Below are 15819 nucleotides of genomic sequence, written 5' to 3'. Positions count from 1 at the left end.
TAAAACTACAACTCCCATGATCCCCTTAGTGTGAACATGCGCAGTAGGAAACAGAGCTGTGACCCGGATGTAGTCAGTGTCTCCACTTCCGGGAAAGAGAAGAAGAAATAAAGTGGTGCAGGAAGCACACAGGAGCCTTTTCTGTAAGTAACTTACTTTGTATTCAAAGCATCAGAGCAGGTATATGTAAACACGTGGCGTTTCAGGACAGACACCTTACTGCAATAGTGACACTAACAAGTTTATATCTACCCCCCTAGGGCAGTGGTGGGATTCAAAAAAATTAGCAACAGGTTATATCTCAGGGGGGAGGGGGGAGATCTCCCCCAGCCCCCCCCCAGCCCCCCCCCCCCAGTCTCACCCAACCCCCAGCCTGCCCCCCCCAGCCCCCCCTCACATATCCCCCCCAGCCCCCCCTCACATATCCCCCCCAGCCCCCCCTCACATATCCCCCCCAGCCCCCCCTCACATATCCCCCCCAGCCCCCCCTCACATATCCTCCCCAGCCCCCCCTCACATATCCCCCCAGCCCCCCTTACATATCCCCCCAGTCCCCCCTCACATATCCCCCCAGTCCCCCCTCACATATCCCCCCAGTCCCCCCTCACATATCCCCCCAGTCCCCCCTCACACATCCCCCCCTGCCCCGCCTCACACATCCCCCCCAGACCCCCCTCACACATCCCCCCAGACCCCCCTCACACTTCCCCCCCCAGACCCCCTTTACACTTCCCCCCCCAGACCCCCCTCACATCTCCCCCCCGACCCCCTCACATCTCCCCCCCAGACCCCCCTCACATCTCTCCCCCCAGACCCCCCTCACATCTCTCCCCCCAGACCCCCCTCACATCTCTCCCCCCAGACCCCCTCACATCTCTCCCCCCAGACCCCCCTCACATCTCCCCCCCCAGACCCCCCTCACATCTCCCCCCCCAGACCCCCCTCACATCTCCCCCTCCAGACCCCCCTCACATCTCCCCCCCCAGACCCCCCTCACATCTCCCCCCCCAGACCCCCCTCACATCTCCCCTCCCAGACCCTCCTCACATCTCTCCCCTCCCCAGACCCCCCGCACATCTCCCCCCCAGACCCCCCTCACATCTCACATCTCCCCCCCCCTCAGACCCCCCTCACATCTCCCCCCATGACCCCCCTCACATCTCCCCCAGATCCCCCTCACATCTCCCCCAGATCCCCCCCCCCACATCTCCCCCAGATCCCCCCCCCACATCTCTCCCAGATCCCCCCCCCACATCTCTCCCAGATCCCCCCCCCACATCTCCCCCAGATCCCCCCCCTCACATCTCCCCCAGACCCCCCCCCACATCTCCCCCCCCCGGCACACTGACTGACACACACACTTACTGAGACACACTGACACACACACACACACTGCATTACACAGTGATTTATTGAACCCCCGAGCCAAATCTTCGCAGATAGATCACAGGAGAACGGATCGATCGGCAACTTAGCTAATCGCTTGTCACTGTTGGGATTGCATTGATGCGCATATTGAAGGGAAACATATATTTTATATATTTATTTTTTAAAGTTATTTTTAACAAGTTTATATCTACCCCCCTAGGGCAGTGGTGGGATTCAAAAAAATTAGCAACAGGTTATATCTCAGGGGGGAGGGGGGAGATCTCCCCCAGCCCCCCCCAGTCTCCCCCAGCCCCCCCCCCCCCAGTCTCACCCAACCCCAGCCCGCCCCTGCCCCCCCCAGCCCCCCCTCACATATCCCCCCCAGCCCCCCCTCACATATCCCCCCCAGCCCCCCCTCACATATCCCCCCCAGCCCCCCCTCACATATCCTCCCCAGCCCCCCCTCACATATCCCCCCAGCCCCCCTTATATATCCCCCCAGTCCCCCCTCACATATCCCCCAGTCCCCCCTCACATATCCCCCCAGTCCCCCCTCACATATCCCCCCAGTCCCCCCTCACACATCCCTCCCTGCCCCGCCTCACACATCCCCCCCTGCCCCCCCTCACACATCCCCCCCAGACCCCCCTCACACATCCCCCCCAGACCCCCCTCACACTTCCCCCCCCAGACCCCCTTTACACTTCCCCCCCCAGACCCCCCTCACATTTCCCCCCCGACCCCCTCACATCTCCCCCCCAGACCCCCTCACATCTCTCCCCCCAGACCCCCCTCACATCTCTCCCCCCAGACCCCCCTCACATCTCTCCCCCCAGACCCCCTCACATCTCTCCCCCCAGACCCCCCTTACATCTCCCCCCCAGAACCCCCTCACATCTCCCCCCCCAGACCCCCCTCACATCTCCCCCTCCAGACCCCCCTCACATCTCCCCCCCAGACCCCCCTCACATCTCCCCCCCCAGACCCCCCTCACATCTCCCCTCCCAGACCCTCCTCACATCTCTCCCCTCCCCAGACCCCCCGCACATCTCCCCCCCAGACCCCCCTCACATCTCCCCCCCCCTCAGACCCCCCTCACATCTCCCCCCCCCTCAGACCCCCCTCACATCTCCCCCCAGATCCCCCTCACATCTCCCCCAGATCCCCCCCCACATCTCCCCCAGATCCCCCCCCCACATCTCTCCCAGATCCCCCCCCCACATCTCTCCCAGATCCCCCCCCCCACATCTCCCCCAGATCCCCCCCCCCACATCTCCCCCAGACCCCCCCCCCCACATCTCCCCCCCCGGCACACTGACTGACACACACACTTACTGAGACACACTGACACACACACACACACTGCATTACACAGTGATTTATTGAACCCCCGTGCCAAATCTTCGCAGATAGATCACAGGAGAACGGATCGATCGGCAACTTAGCTAATCGCTTGTCACTGTTGGGATTGCATTGATGCGCATATTGAAGGGAAACATATATTTTATATATTTATTTTTTAAAGTTATTTTTAACAAGTTTATATCTACCCCCCTAGGGCAGTGGTGGGATTCAAAAAAATTAGCAACAGGTTATATCTCAGGGGGGAGGGGGGGGAGATCTCCCCCAGCCCCCCCCCTTAGCCCCCCTCAGCCCGCCCCTGCCCCACCCAACCCCCAGCCCGCCCCTGCCCCCCCCAAACCCCCAGCCCGCCCCTGCCCCCCCAAACCCCCTCACATATCCCCCCCAGCCCCCTCACATATCCCCCCAGTCCCCCCTCACATATCCCCCCCGTCCCCCCTCACACATCCCCCCCAGCCCCCCCTCACACATCCCCCCCAGCCCCCCCTCACACATCCCCCCCAGCCCCCCCTCACACACACCCCCAGCCCCCCCTCACACATCCCCCCCAGACCCCCCTCACACTTCCCCTCCAGACCCCCCTCACACTTCCCCTCCAGACCCCCTCACACTTCCCCCCCCCCCCAGACCCCCCTCACACTTCCCCCCCCCAGACCCCCCTCACACTTTCCCCCCCCCCCAGACCCCCCTCACATCTCCCCCAGACCCCCCTCACATCTCCCCCCAGACCCCCCTCACATCTCCCCCCCAGACCCCCATCACATCTCCCCCCCAGACCCCCCTCACATCTCCCCCCCAGACCCCCCTCACATCTCCCCCCCAGACCCCCCTCACATCTCCCCCCCCAGATCCCCCTCACATCTCCCCCCCCAGACCCCCCTCACATCTCCCCCCCCAGACTCCCCTCACATCTCCCCTCCCCAGACCCCCCTCACATCTCCCCTCCCCAGACCCTCCTCACATCTCTCCCCCCCAGACCCCCCTCACATCTCCCCCCCAGACCCCCCTCACATCTCCCCCCCAGACCTCCCTCACATCTCCCCTCCCCCCAGACCCCCTTCACATCTCCCCTCCCCCCAGACCCCCTCACATCTCCCCTCCCAGACCCTCCTCACATCTCCCCAGACCCCCCCCCCTCACATCTCCCCAGACCCCCCCCCCCTCACATCTCCCCCAGACCCCCCCCTCACATCCCCCTCTCCCCACATCGCCCACCCCCCCGGCACACTGACTGACACACACACTTACTGAGACACTGACACACACACCTACACACACTGCATTACACAGTGATTTATTGAACCCCCGAGCCAAATCTTCGCAGATAGATCACAGGAGAATGGATCGATCGGCAACTTAGCTAATCGCTTGTCAGTGTTGGGATTGCATTGATGCGCATATTGAAGGGAAACATATATTTTATTTATTTATTTTTAAAGGCAGCTTGAACTGCTGCTTTAAATCCAACCTAGCGGCGGGAAAACATGAAATCACTTGGAGTACGTGACTTCATTGAAAAGGATGAAATCACCATTTAACCCTTTGGGTGCCCTTTTGATGTAGCTGCTATGTCACCGTGTCTGGCCCCATGATGTAATAGCTACGTCATAGTAATCCTGCTGGTTTTCCTAGGGGAGATGACATTCTGTGCTCCTGTGCAGGGCAGGACGGATCTATCACTACGTGGGATAGAAGTGAGGGGGTCTCCCCATCAGTGAGGGAGCGATCACGTGACCCCTCTGTCACTCACAGGGTTAAAATAACTGTTTTACTTATTTGTGTATTGTGAAAGAAATCCTGTTCTGTATTTCTCCAGGAACTTGTATGTGTTTGACTAATGAGGGCATTATAATTACTTTGTTTTCTATGGAAATGTTATGTTTTCTTGTTTGCTAAACGGATTTTTTTAACTTGACAATTCTCTACATTGAACCTATTAAATATGCCATTGTTGTTGGGTCACGTTATTCCTAGGAGGGACTGCCCCTTTAAATACCATTTTCCTACTCTGCTTCAGTCTAAATAAATCCTGAGATTACAAACCCATAAGAGATTGTACAATCAGCATTTTCTCCTTGCTAGCTATCCTAAGCACTCCTTTTCCTTCCATCCCACACAAGTCTTTCTCTGTCTTAGGAACACAGGGCCACACTTTTCAAAGCCTTATTTAACCAGAGGCAGCTGTTGACATTAATGATAACTTTGGTTGCTGTCACCTACACTACTTTACCTAGGTTACTGTTCAGCTAATGCCACATCTATATTCTCCAGACTATTCCTCTGTGACCATTACCAGCACTTATTGTCTTTTCAAAAACTTGCAAAACCTCCCGAAACTACTGAAGAAACAGAAATATTCATTTTATTTATCACCCAAACAGCTTGTCAAATGATTACCGCTATATCGTATTGTATTGTATGTCTTTATTTATATAGTGCCATTAATGTACATAGCGCGTCACAGTAGTAATACATGTGGTAATCAAATAAATAACAGATAATATAAATAACAGATCATGGGAATAAGTGCTTTAGACATAAAAGTAACATTAAGGAAGAGGAGTCCCTGCCCCGAGGAGCTTACAGTCTAATTAAGACTTTAGAATTTATCCCATCAAGAGAAGAGTTACCAGTCTCACATGGTTTCTCTTACTGTGTTTCTATTGCTGTTTGTGTTCTGTATCCCCCTTCCTCCCACTCCCTTTATTTGCCTCCCAGGTACTGATCTGCAGGGGGTTATTTTTCCTTATCCACTTTGCCTTCTCTGTTTACCAAACACCAGATTCACTCAAGTGCAATAGCCCCAATTGCATTTTAACAGCCACACAAGTAACTGGCAATGAGCATGTGATCACAGCAGCTCTTTGCACCTCTCCCCTAAGGCTAAGGCCTCGGTCCCGTTGCCTTCGTTGTGCGGGCGGCCACACGCGAGTTCCTCACCAGCAGGGGAATCCTGCGGAGCCGGTCCCGGTCCCCCCTGGCTGCACAGCTTACTACACGCTGTGGCGCGTCAGCCGCTATGGGATACAAGAGAATGGTGATCCCTAGCGTTGACGCGTCACGTGGTGTGGCTGTGAGCCAATGGGGAGGGGAGGCTTCGGGAGGAGGAGAGGCTTCAGGGAGCGGGGAGGAGTGTGGAGTGAAAGCAGCGTGAGTGCCTGTCTGTGTGTGTATGTGTGTGTCCGAGTTCCTGTCTGTCTGTGTGTGTATGTGTGTGTCTGAGTGCGTGAGTGTGTGTGTGTGTCTTACTTTCAATCAGGAGCCCGAGCCGTGGAGGGAGGGGGGGGGTAAGTAGCGGGTCCCTCCGCTCAAGCCACGCCCCCCCTCCCTGTCAAGCCTCCCACTCCCGCCCACCTCCCGCTCCGGCTCCCGCTCCCTACAGACCGCATATCGCGGTCTGTGTATGTCAGCGCCCTGCCTGTCTGCAGTGCGGGCGCGCTGACTCTGGGAGCGGGGCCTTAGCCTAAGGCCCCGCTCCCTCCGTCAGCGCTCCCGCACTGCAGACAGGTGGGGCGCTGACATACACAGACCGCGATATGCGGTCTGTAGGGAGGTGAGTGGGAGGCTTGAGTGGGAGGGGGGGCTGCTGATGGAAGTAATGGAAGTAACCACAAGCAACACACACACACTCTCATACACACACGCAGGCACTCTCTCACACACACGCACACGCACACACACACAGAGGCAGGCACTCCACACTCCTCCCGGCTCCCCGAAGCCTCTCCTCCCGAAGCCTCCCCTCCTCATTGGCTCACAGCCACACCACGTGACGCGTCGAAGCTAGGGATTACAATTCTCTTGTATCCCATATCGGCTGACGCGTCACAGCGTGTAGTGAGCTGTGCAGCCAGGGGGGACTGGGACCGGCTCGGGAGGATTCCCCTGCTGGTGGGGAACGCCCGTGCAGCCGCCCGTGCCGCCGGGCGCAGCGGGTCCCAGGCCTTATTGCTGTCTTCTTCTCACAGCCTTGTTTAGCACCATTGATGCCCGTATGTAGCCTTGGGCTACATTTAGTCGGTTATCCCACCTGGACATACATATGAGGACACACACAGGGGAGTGACCGCATGTATGTTGGAATGTGGGAAGGGATTTAGTAACTTATCCCACCTGAACATACACAAGAGGACACACACAGGGGAGAGACCACATGTTTGTGGGGAATGTGGGAAGGGATTCAGTGTGTTATCTGTGATCTATGTGGAGCGATGGGATGCGTGGGGGGGGGGGGGGTCAAACCCAAACTGACATTGTTACCTCATTAGACTGTGGCTCAAGGCTTTTTCTATAGTCCAGTTTCCAAATCAGTCCAGGGCCTGTTATAAGCTCAGGTTGCTAATGGAACACATTCCTGCTACAACACCTTGTTACATCAACCCCACGTTCTGTTTAGTTCCACCGGAAGAAAACTCACCTTTGTGTCATCTTGTTGGGGATTTTTTAATTAAAACTGTGTTTTCATTTATTTTTTAAGTAATAAGAAAGTAGTCACTGGTGTGGCCTGTGGCTCCCACTCCAATCAAACTGTGGGTACATACAAGTGAGCCATCGTATATACATTGCTCTCCATTAACTTCTGTTCTCCTCAAAAATTGTAGAGAAGAAAGAAAAGACAAGTCACATTATTATCAACTTGTATCTTTTTTCAGCTCTTCCTTTATAAAATAGACATTACTTTGAGACCTCACTAACTGTCCCAATTTTAGGTTTGTAAATTGTGTGAGAAACGAGGAAGAACAGAACCTTGAGGCGTTCCAGTACCACAGGATAATCTCCTACAGAACTGGCACAGACCTCCCCACACACAGAGCTCCTGGTCTGGAGATGAATATGGGATAGAGCTTGGTATCAAGGTGGGTACGCTGTGGAAAAGTAACGCGCCAGCACAAGGTAATCAGGAATATTCAAGTAAAAACTGCCATACATCAAGTTCCGATATTTATCGGAACAGGAGGAACAGCAGAAATACTGCAAATATTATATCACCTACTCCAGGCTGGCGTTAGCCCTGTCTTTCATATGTATATAATGGCCACTATACTGCCCATTATATACATTGGCAAGATGAGCTAAATCAACATGGAATAGATGATAAAATAGTTGTTAAAATACATTACAGTACATATTAACCCATTAGTAGTCCACAGGTCAACTAGTCATCGGTTTCCATGACTAGCTGACCACACGGGATAATATACACATTACACTACACTACCTACCCACCTTTGCCACCATAGTGGCTAGTAAAGCATGGTTAGTTCTTGGTTTGCCCCGAAGGCATACACTAAACACTACGGCTCAGATACATCCAATTCTGTTAAAGTGGAGTTAATATCGCACCTGGGGAAATAATAAACTACCGGGTATTATTACTGCAATTTTAAGGTGGTATATATCAAGATTGTGGTAATAACTTACTGGGTGCGATATTTGGGCCAATCTCGCGATATGGGAATTAATGCGACCGTTAAAAATGCTTTATATACCGCATGGATTAATATTTCTATCATAGGCTTCTGTAATGTCTATTACCTATGAGCAAAATAACATTAACCTGTCTCATGCCTGTGGTTACCCAGGTATACCACAGGCACCAAAGGGGTTAATACTTTATTAAAAGAAAACATTACCTAACCCTGTTGACACCGTTAGTGACCGTATAACATTTCCATTCTAGTCGCTAAGGTAATTAAGGAGTAAACCCCTCATTACCCCCCCTCCCCCTAACCCCACGGGAAGCCTAGCCACCCTTCCCAGGGCAACTACCTGGAGAGAGGTATATAAATAATGCTGCAGTGGGAAGTGGTGAAGTTGGAGAGAACAGAGACATTCACAAAGGAGTTAGGAAACAGTAAACATAAAAAACAATAGGAAGGGCATAGTGAGATGCAGGAGGAGAGACTTCCCAGGTACTGGAGGATTTGGAGGATTTGAAGTGTACAAATAATCACAGATTTTAGAGAGTTCATTTCTCACAGTTGCAAAGTTGTTGTGCAGAGTCCCAGTCCCGATCTTACTCTAATCTTCACCTCCAATTTCAACTGCAAAATGAACTCTGCCATACACTTTAACTGGGACACTTAAGATGGGATATGCCAACTTACCTCTCCCTCATGACCTTTTGTAAGACAGTTTGTGTAACAGTGACTTTTTGAAGTGAAACTTCTTTGCTGGCACCTATAGAGTTTTGATAGGAAAAGCCCCTCGTGTTGAAACAGAAATCCATGACGGAAGTGACGTCATGCTACTACTGTGCGCGCGCCACACCCGTGCATGCGCTGACGTCGGCGACGTGCAAAAGCATTTCCAGCGCTGTTCAAGGGTGCGTCCGGTAGTGCGTAAGCCGGCGCAGCGCACGTGCGCAGGTGCAGCTCACACCGCGCGCGTGCAGGCCCGCACCGCGCGCAGGTGCAGGACAGCAGTAGTTGGCCGCAAGTTCCATAATCTGCCACCTGGACCCCTTCCAATACCTGGCCCACACAGAACTCGGCCACAACTTCCATGCTCGGGTGACTGTTCCACACCAAACTCTCTGGTGCACAGGTGGGCCCACTCCCAATGCTACACACAAAAACAAACAGTCACAAACAAACAAAAAAAATAGAGTCTCTCATACACACACTCACTCACACACACACACAATTCACAGTTAGTGTAAATATAGACGTGCAAATAGCTCAAACGAGGTGGGGGGGAGGGGGTGCCGAGCACATGCGTTCTAAGTCAAACTTCTTTGCATTTTCTCACTGAAATTGGGTTTGGATTTTAATTAAAAATATCACAAATACAATTACAGTGACAAAGGACAAAGAAGTTTCACATAAAATGTGCGTGCTTGGTGCGCACACACACTCACTTTTTTTGATAACTAATGCCTAATTTTGCCTAATTTTCTAATTATGTATTTTTTTGTCTAGTACAAAGACGAGCGCCAATAATCCACCCATGCCAACACTGCAAGGTTGCTTTTAGCAGTCAGTATTACCTCCTCAAACATCTGAAGTTCAAACACCCAAATGAGTATATGGAAAAGATGAGGACAGAACAATCTTGCAACATTCCAATAAATATGACAGAAAATGCATCTTTCAACCAGTCAAGGCAATTAATAAACAATATAACTGCTTCTCATTCAAATATTTATATATTAGCTGCTGCCACAGGAAAAGATTTTGGAGAAAGTGAGAAGAGTCTGACTTTATCAGACCAGAACGCACAGCAGAGAACACAGACTGGGGAAAAACCGCATGTATGTGGGGAATGTGGGAAGGGATTTAGTCATTTATCCAGCCTGAGGAAACACAATAGGACACACACAGGGGAGAGACTGCATGTATGTGGGGAATGTGGGAAGGGATTTAGTCGGTTATCCCACCTGGACACACACATGAGGACACACACAGGGGAGAGACCGTATGTATGTGGGGAATGTGGGAAGGGATTTAGTGACTTATCCCATCTGAACACACACAAGAGGATACACACAGGGGAGAGACCGTATGTATGTGGGGAATGTGGGAAGGGATTTAGTCATTTATCCAGCCTGAGGAAACACAAGAGGACACACACAGGGGAGAGACCGCATGTATGTGGGGAGTGTGGGAAGGGATTTAGTCAATTATCCAGCCTGGACTTGCACAAGAAGATACACACCGGGGAGAAACCGCATGTATGTGGGGAATGTGGGAAGGGATTTAGTCAGTTATCCAACCTGAACACACACACGAGGACACACACAGGGGAGAGACCGCATGTATGTGGGGAATGTGGGAAGGGATTTAGTGACTTATCCCATCTGAACATACACAAGAGGACACACACAGGGGAGAGACCGTATGTATGTGGGGAATGTGGGAAGGGATTAAGTGATTTATCCCACCTGAACATACACATGAGGACACACACAGGGGAGAGACCGCATGTATGTGGGGAGTGTGGGAAGGGATTTAGTCAATTATCCAGCCTGGACTTGCACAAGAAGATACACACCGGGGAGAAACCGCATGTATGTGGGGAATGTGGGAAGGGATTTAGTCAGTTATCCAACCTGAACACACACACGAGGACACACACAGGGGAGAGACCGCATGTATGTGGGGAATGTGGGAAGGGATTTAGTGATTTATCCAACCTGAGGAAACACAAGAGGACACACACTGGGGGGAGACCTCATGTATGTGGGGAATGTGGGAACGGATTTAGTCGGTTATACAGCCTGGACTTGCACAAGAGGATACACACCGGGGAGAAACCGCATGTATGTGGGGAATGTGGGAAGGGATTTAGTCAGTTATCCAACCTGAACACACACAAGAGGACACACACAGGGGAGAAACTGCATGCATGTGGGGAATGTGGGAAGGGATTTAGTCATTTATCCAGCCTGAGGAAACACAAGAGAACACACACAGGGGAGAGACCGCATGTATGTGGAGAATTTGGGAAGGGATTTAATGATTTATTCCACCTGAACACACACGGGAGAAACTGCATGTATATGGGGAATGTGGGAAGGGATTTAATGATTTATCCAACCTGAACACGCACAAGAGGACACACACAGAATAAAGACCTATCTCTAAAGCCAGGCATGTTTAGGGATAACCAGTGACTAAGATTCTCACATATAATGCACACGTGTATCGGTGTAACGCTAAATCACAATGAATGGTGGCTTTAGTTTATGGTGCATAGAACGAGCATTTTAAAAGGATAAAAAGTTATAATGTTTTAAATGCAGGTTATTTGTATCATTCTTATTGTAGTTTTATTTAAAGAAAAATGTTATTCTTAAAGTTTTATATGTCCATGCTGTTGGTTCTAATAAAATGTGCTTTTCCCATTATGCTGATGTGTTATTTAGTCTCGCTTCGCATCAGAATAGTTTTGCCGCGACCATTTGGCCGCTGGCATTAGGCCGCAGACGGACCCTCTGACACCAGCCGCTTCTAATGTAATGTTATTACTGTTTAGGGGGTTAATTTAAGTGGTTTTAGCGGTATGGGTTTAAGGATTAGGTAGACTTAGGGTTGGGGTTTAGGCAAGTACCTTAGCAGCGAAGTGGCCAGCGGTGGGGTAATTAGCGGTGAAACAGCCGCGGCCAAATGTCCTGTGAATACAGGCATACCCCGCATTAACGTACACAATGGGTCCAGAGCATGTATGTAAAGTGAAAATGTACTTAAAGTGAAGCACTACCTTTTTTCCACTTATTGATGCATATACTGTACTGCAATCATCATATACATGCATAACTGATGTAAATAACGCATTTGTAACAGGCTCTATAGTCTCCCTGCTTGTGCACAGCTTCGGTACAGGTAGGGAGCCGGTATTGCTGTTCAGGACGTGCTGACAGGCGCATGCGCGAGCTGCCATTTGCCTATTGGCAATACGTCCTTACTCGCGAGTGTACTTAAAAAGCGTGTCCTTAAAGCGGGGTATGCCTGTACTGACGGTGGAGGACAGAGACACAGACTAATGTCCCCAGTGAGGGACATTAATGCAGCCGCCTTTATATACTGTATGTCATGTTCCTTTAATATCTCTAGAGAGCAGCAAGGGCTGACCATCAATTTCACACGTTACACGTAGACAAGAAAATGCACCTGAGGGGGTTAAGTGTCCCTTTATTAATGACATATGCAGTAATGAGGTAACAAGTGGTGCCACCTCACACAGGGACCTTTCCCACTGATGGTTAAGAAAAAAAGCTGTATGGTGCTCTAACATAGAATCAATAGCTTATATAAGCAAAGGTAATTGAAGATGTAAAAACTAAACTGCTGTTTTCCCTGGAGAACCACATGTATATAGACCAATGTTCCAAGTAGTAATAATACCACTAATCCCCTATTATTCGAGTAGCTGGATGGAATTCCACGATCACTGTAGTAAGAATTCCCACACGCTAGTGTCCAGACATAAATGCATCAATGTGGATAATAGATATATGGTGAATACAGACACGAGTAATAAACTCACATTTATATGGTCTTCTAAGTGATTTTCCACCAAAGGTGTGTGCTTCCGTTTTTCCACAGCATCCAGATGAGTCAGTATCAGGAACGTTGGAGCACTACTTAAGCCAGTAAGAAAACATATTGCAGGAGAGTGTGTCCCATGAGATAAAAAATATTTTATGGATCAAAAGCATAGGATTACATAAACTGAGCCCAAGTGGCCCCCACCAACGCGTTTCGAGCGTCACGTTCTTTGTTAAGGTGCATTGAAACGCGTTGGTGGCACACCGGATCTCTGCTTGAGAGGGTGTGGCCTGAGAGGAGATATGGCACATATATGGTGGTTCTGCCCAAAAATACAACGATTTTGGACACATCCAAAATATGCTGCAGGAAACCACGGAGCTGAGAATCCCTTTGGACCCGGTGACATATCTACTAGGAAAACCTATTTAGGAGGTCCCCTCCCCAGTGGGCAAACTGATTAGATTTATTCTCACGGCCGCACACTGCTCAATAGCAGCTGCCTGGAAGAACATCAATGCGCCCTCCAAACAAACGGTAAACAAAAGGTTGAAAGAAGTCAAAATAATGGAACTTCTCTCGGCCCAGCTCTCTCAAAAAGTGGAGAAATTCCACAAAGTTTGGGACCTATGGTCCCCATCCTAAGCTAAATCAGGGTAGGGAAAGACAAAAATAAAGAGACGCGGAGGCTAATAGAACAGAAGCAGGAACACTGTTGGTCTACACTCTCATTCTTTCCCTTCCGCCCCCCCTCCCCCCTCTTTCTTTCTATCCTTTTCTCTTAATCTATCCTTTAATACAAAACTGACGAACCCCAAGAGTGGGCAAACTCATAGTTATATATCAGAAGTCACCCTCATTCAATCCATATGCGTATGGGGAACCATACAGTTAATACGGACATATAAGTTGTATTAAGATAAATGTTATCTGTTCTGTGATCTTATGTGACTACAAACATATATGTATGCCACTCTTTCCTGAAGAGTCAGGAATGTATAATGTGATATCATATGTGAAAAACAATAAAAAAATTGAAACAAACAAAAAAAAAAAGAACAGGGTTGTACAGTCAGTTCACAGACATTTCAGGGACAGATAGAATTGGAAAATTGGGTACAGGGGATAAAAGGGCTGGTGAGTTTCAGATTGAAATAGAACAACTTTAACATCACCAAACATCAGTGAACGGCAGCGAATGGCTCACACCCTTTGGCTGCCCTTCGGCTGCGCCAAAGGCTGGTCGCCTTTGGGGCAACGCAGATGTACACTGGGGTGGTTGAGATTGAATCTGTTGCAGCTGTGAACAAAAAGTTATTTGTGTCCTCATGGCTCATTTTAGTGTTAGGACCCTTGAGACGTGGTCTGCCTTGGAGGGGCTCAAGGGCTTACAACATTTTGGCCAAAGAGTTAAACTAAAAGACCATTTTTATTCAAAAGATACTATATACACTACCGACACGCTTTATTACTCTGCGGCCAGATCCGCAAGCCGGGAGATTTCCCGGCTTGCTAGTGGCCGCCCCTCGGCGTGCCGCGCGTCATAGACGCGCGGTCACGCGTCTTCAGGAGCGTGCGCCCCCTGCACGCGCGTCCAGGGGCTCCCCGAGGGAGCCCTGGTGTCCCGCGATCGCGGGACAGCGGCAGGGGGTTCCGGGGGACCCGGCGGACCCGGCAGCGGTAGGGAGAGCGCCTCGATCGGAGGGCGCTCTTCCGCTGCTTCGGCGCGCGCCCGTCACTCTCGGGCGCGCGCCAGGCTACTGCTGCGGCCAAGAACGGGCAAATGCTCGAATAAACTTGGCCGCAGCAGTATATATATTTAGGCACTGTACCGTGTATTAGTGTCATTGGATGTAGCACTGAGCTCTGCCTGTGTTTCATGTTCTGTCTCTGGTTTTAAATATACATTGCCATGTTCAGTAGCACTCCTTATACTTATACGTATATATATATATATATATATATATATATACAGTGTTCGACAAACCTATACATTTGCTCGCCCCGGGCGAGTGGATTTAACCCCCGGGCGAGTAAATATTGGCCCAAGCAGCACACGTTTGGTACTAGGTGGCGAGTAGATTTTTTTGTGTGGCGAGTAGATTTTTTGGTGATTTGTCAACCACTGTATATATATATATATATATATGTTGTGGTTATTTTGGGGGTTCAATATGAGCTTATAGGGGTCCTGTATGTTTTGCAATTCTTGTTCAGCTGGTGCTAGCTGATTTGGAGGGTGGATCGTCCTTCCCTAGTTTGAAGCTCACCCCCTCCCACTTTTAAATGGTTAAAGCTCACTCCATTGCACCTCCCACACTCATGGGAACTTGCATGCAGGTTGATTGCGACAAATCTAATACAGTGTTTTTCTTGGTATTATACAGGTTAATAAGAGCTTCAATCAGACTTAGAACTATGCAACTAATTTTGACAGATTTATTATAAATCATTCTTCCTGGTAATGTACAGGTTATTAAGAATCTATTTGAGTGTTAGGACCCTTGAGACGTGGTCTGCCTTGGAGGGGCTCAAGGGCTTACAACACTTTGGCCAAAGAGTTAAACTAAAAGACAATTTTTATTCAAAAGATACTACTATACATATATATTTAGGCACTGTACCGTGTATTAGTGTAATTGGATAAAGCACTGAGCTCTGTCTGTGTTTCATGTTCTGTCTCTGGTTTTAAATATACATTGCCATGCTCAGCAGCACTCCTCTTTGACACTTATACGCATATATATATGTTGTGGTTATTTTGGGGGTTCAATATGAGCTTATAGGGGTCCTGTATGTACCTCATGGCTCCTTAACCATAGTGATGTCGCCATGTCTTCCGCCTGGGCTTCTGCTCTTTCTATGTCTACCCATGGTCTCGTACCCTCTTCAAAGTCTCAAAACACTTTGCGGAATGCCCTCATGGTGGCCTAGCGAATTTTCATTTCATGGCAATTGAGTACATTGAGGTTCCAAAACGGGGGGGGGAGACAGATTGAACCTCCTAAATAAAAGGGAAATGTTTTGGACATTCTCTTTGGATACTCTTACACCGGCTGGTATAAACATTGATTGGGAGCTTCAACACTTCTTACACTAA

The 15819-nt window shown here is 50.1% G+C and overlaps 1 protein-coding gene across 1 annotated transcript; it reads left to right on the top strand.

Annotated features, from left to right (window-relative positions):
• Positions 1–67: 67 nt before the first annotated feature.
• LOC142466655 (uncharacterized) lies at positions 68–11578 on the top strand. Its single transcript, XM_075571909.1, has 3 exons — positions 68–143; positions 7440–7586; positions 9651–11578. Exon 3 carries the CDS (start codon positions 9758–9760, stop codon positions 11270–11272), a length of 1515 nt encoding a protein of 504 aa, XP_075428024.1. The 5' UTR covers positions 68–143; positions 7440–7586; positions 9651–9757; the 3' UTR covers positions 11273–11578.
• Positions 11579–15819: the final 4241 nt, after the last annotated feature.

The sequence above is a fragment of the Ascaphus truei genome, chromosome 15 (assembly GCF_040206685.1).
Source record: "Ascaphus truei isolate aAscTru1 chromosome 15, aAscTru1.hap1, whole genome shotgun sequence".
Classification (NCBI taxonomy): Eukaryota; Metazoa; Chordata; class Amphibia; order Anura; family Ascaphidae; genus Ascaphus; species Ascaphus truei.
This window is presented reverse-complemented; position numbering and strand designations above follow the sequence as displayed.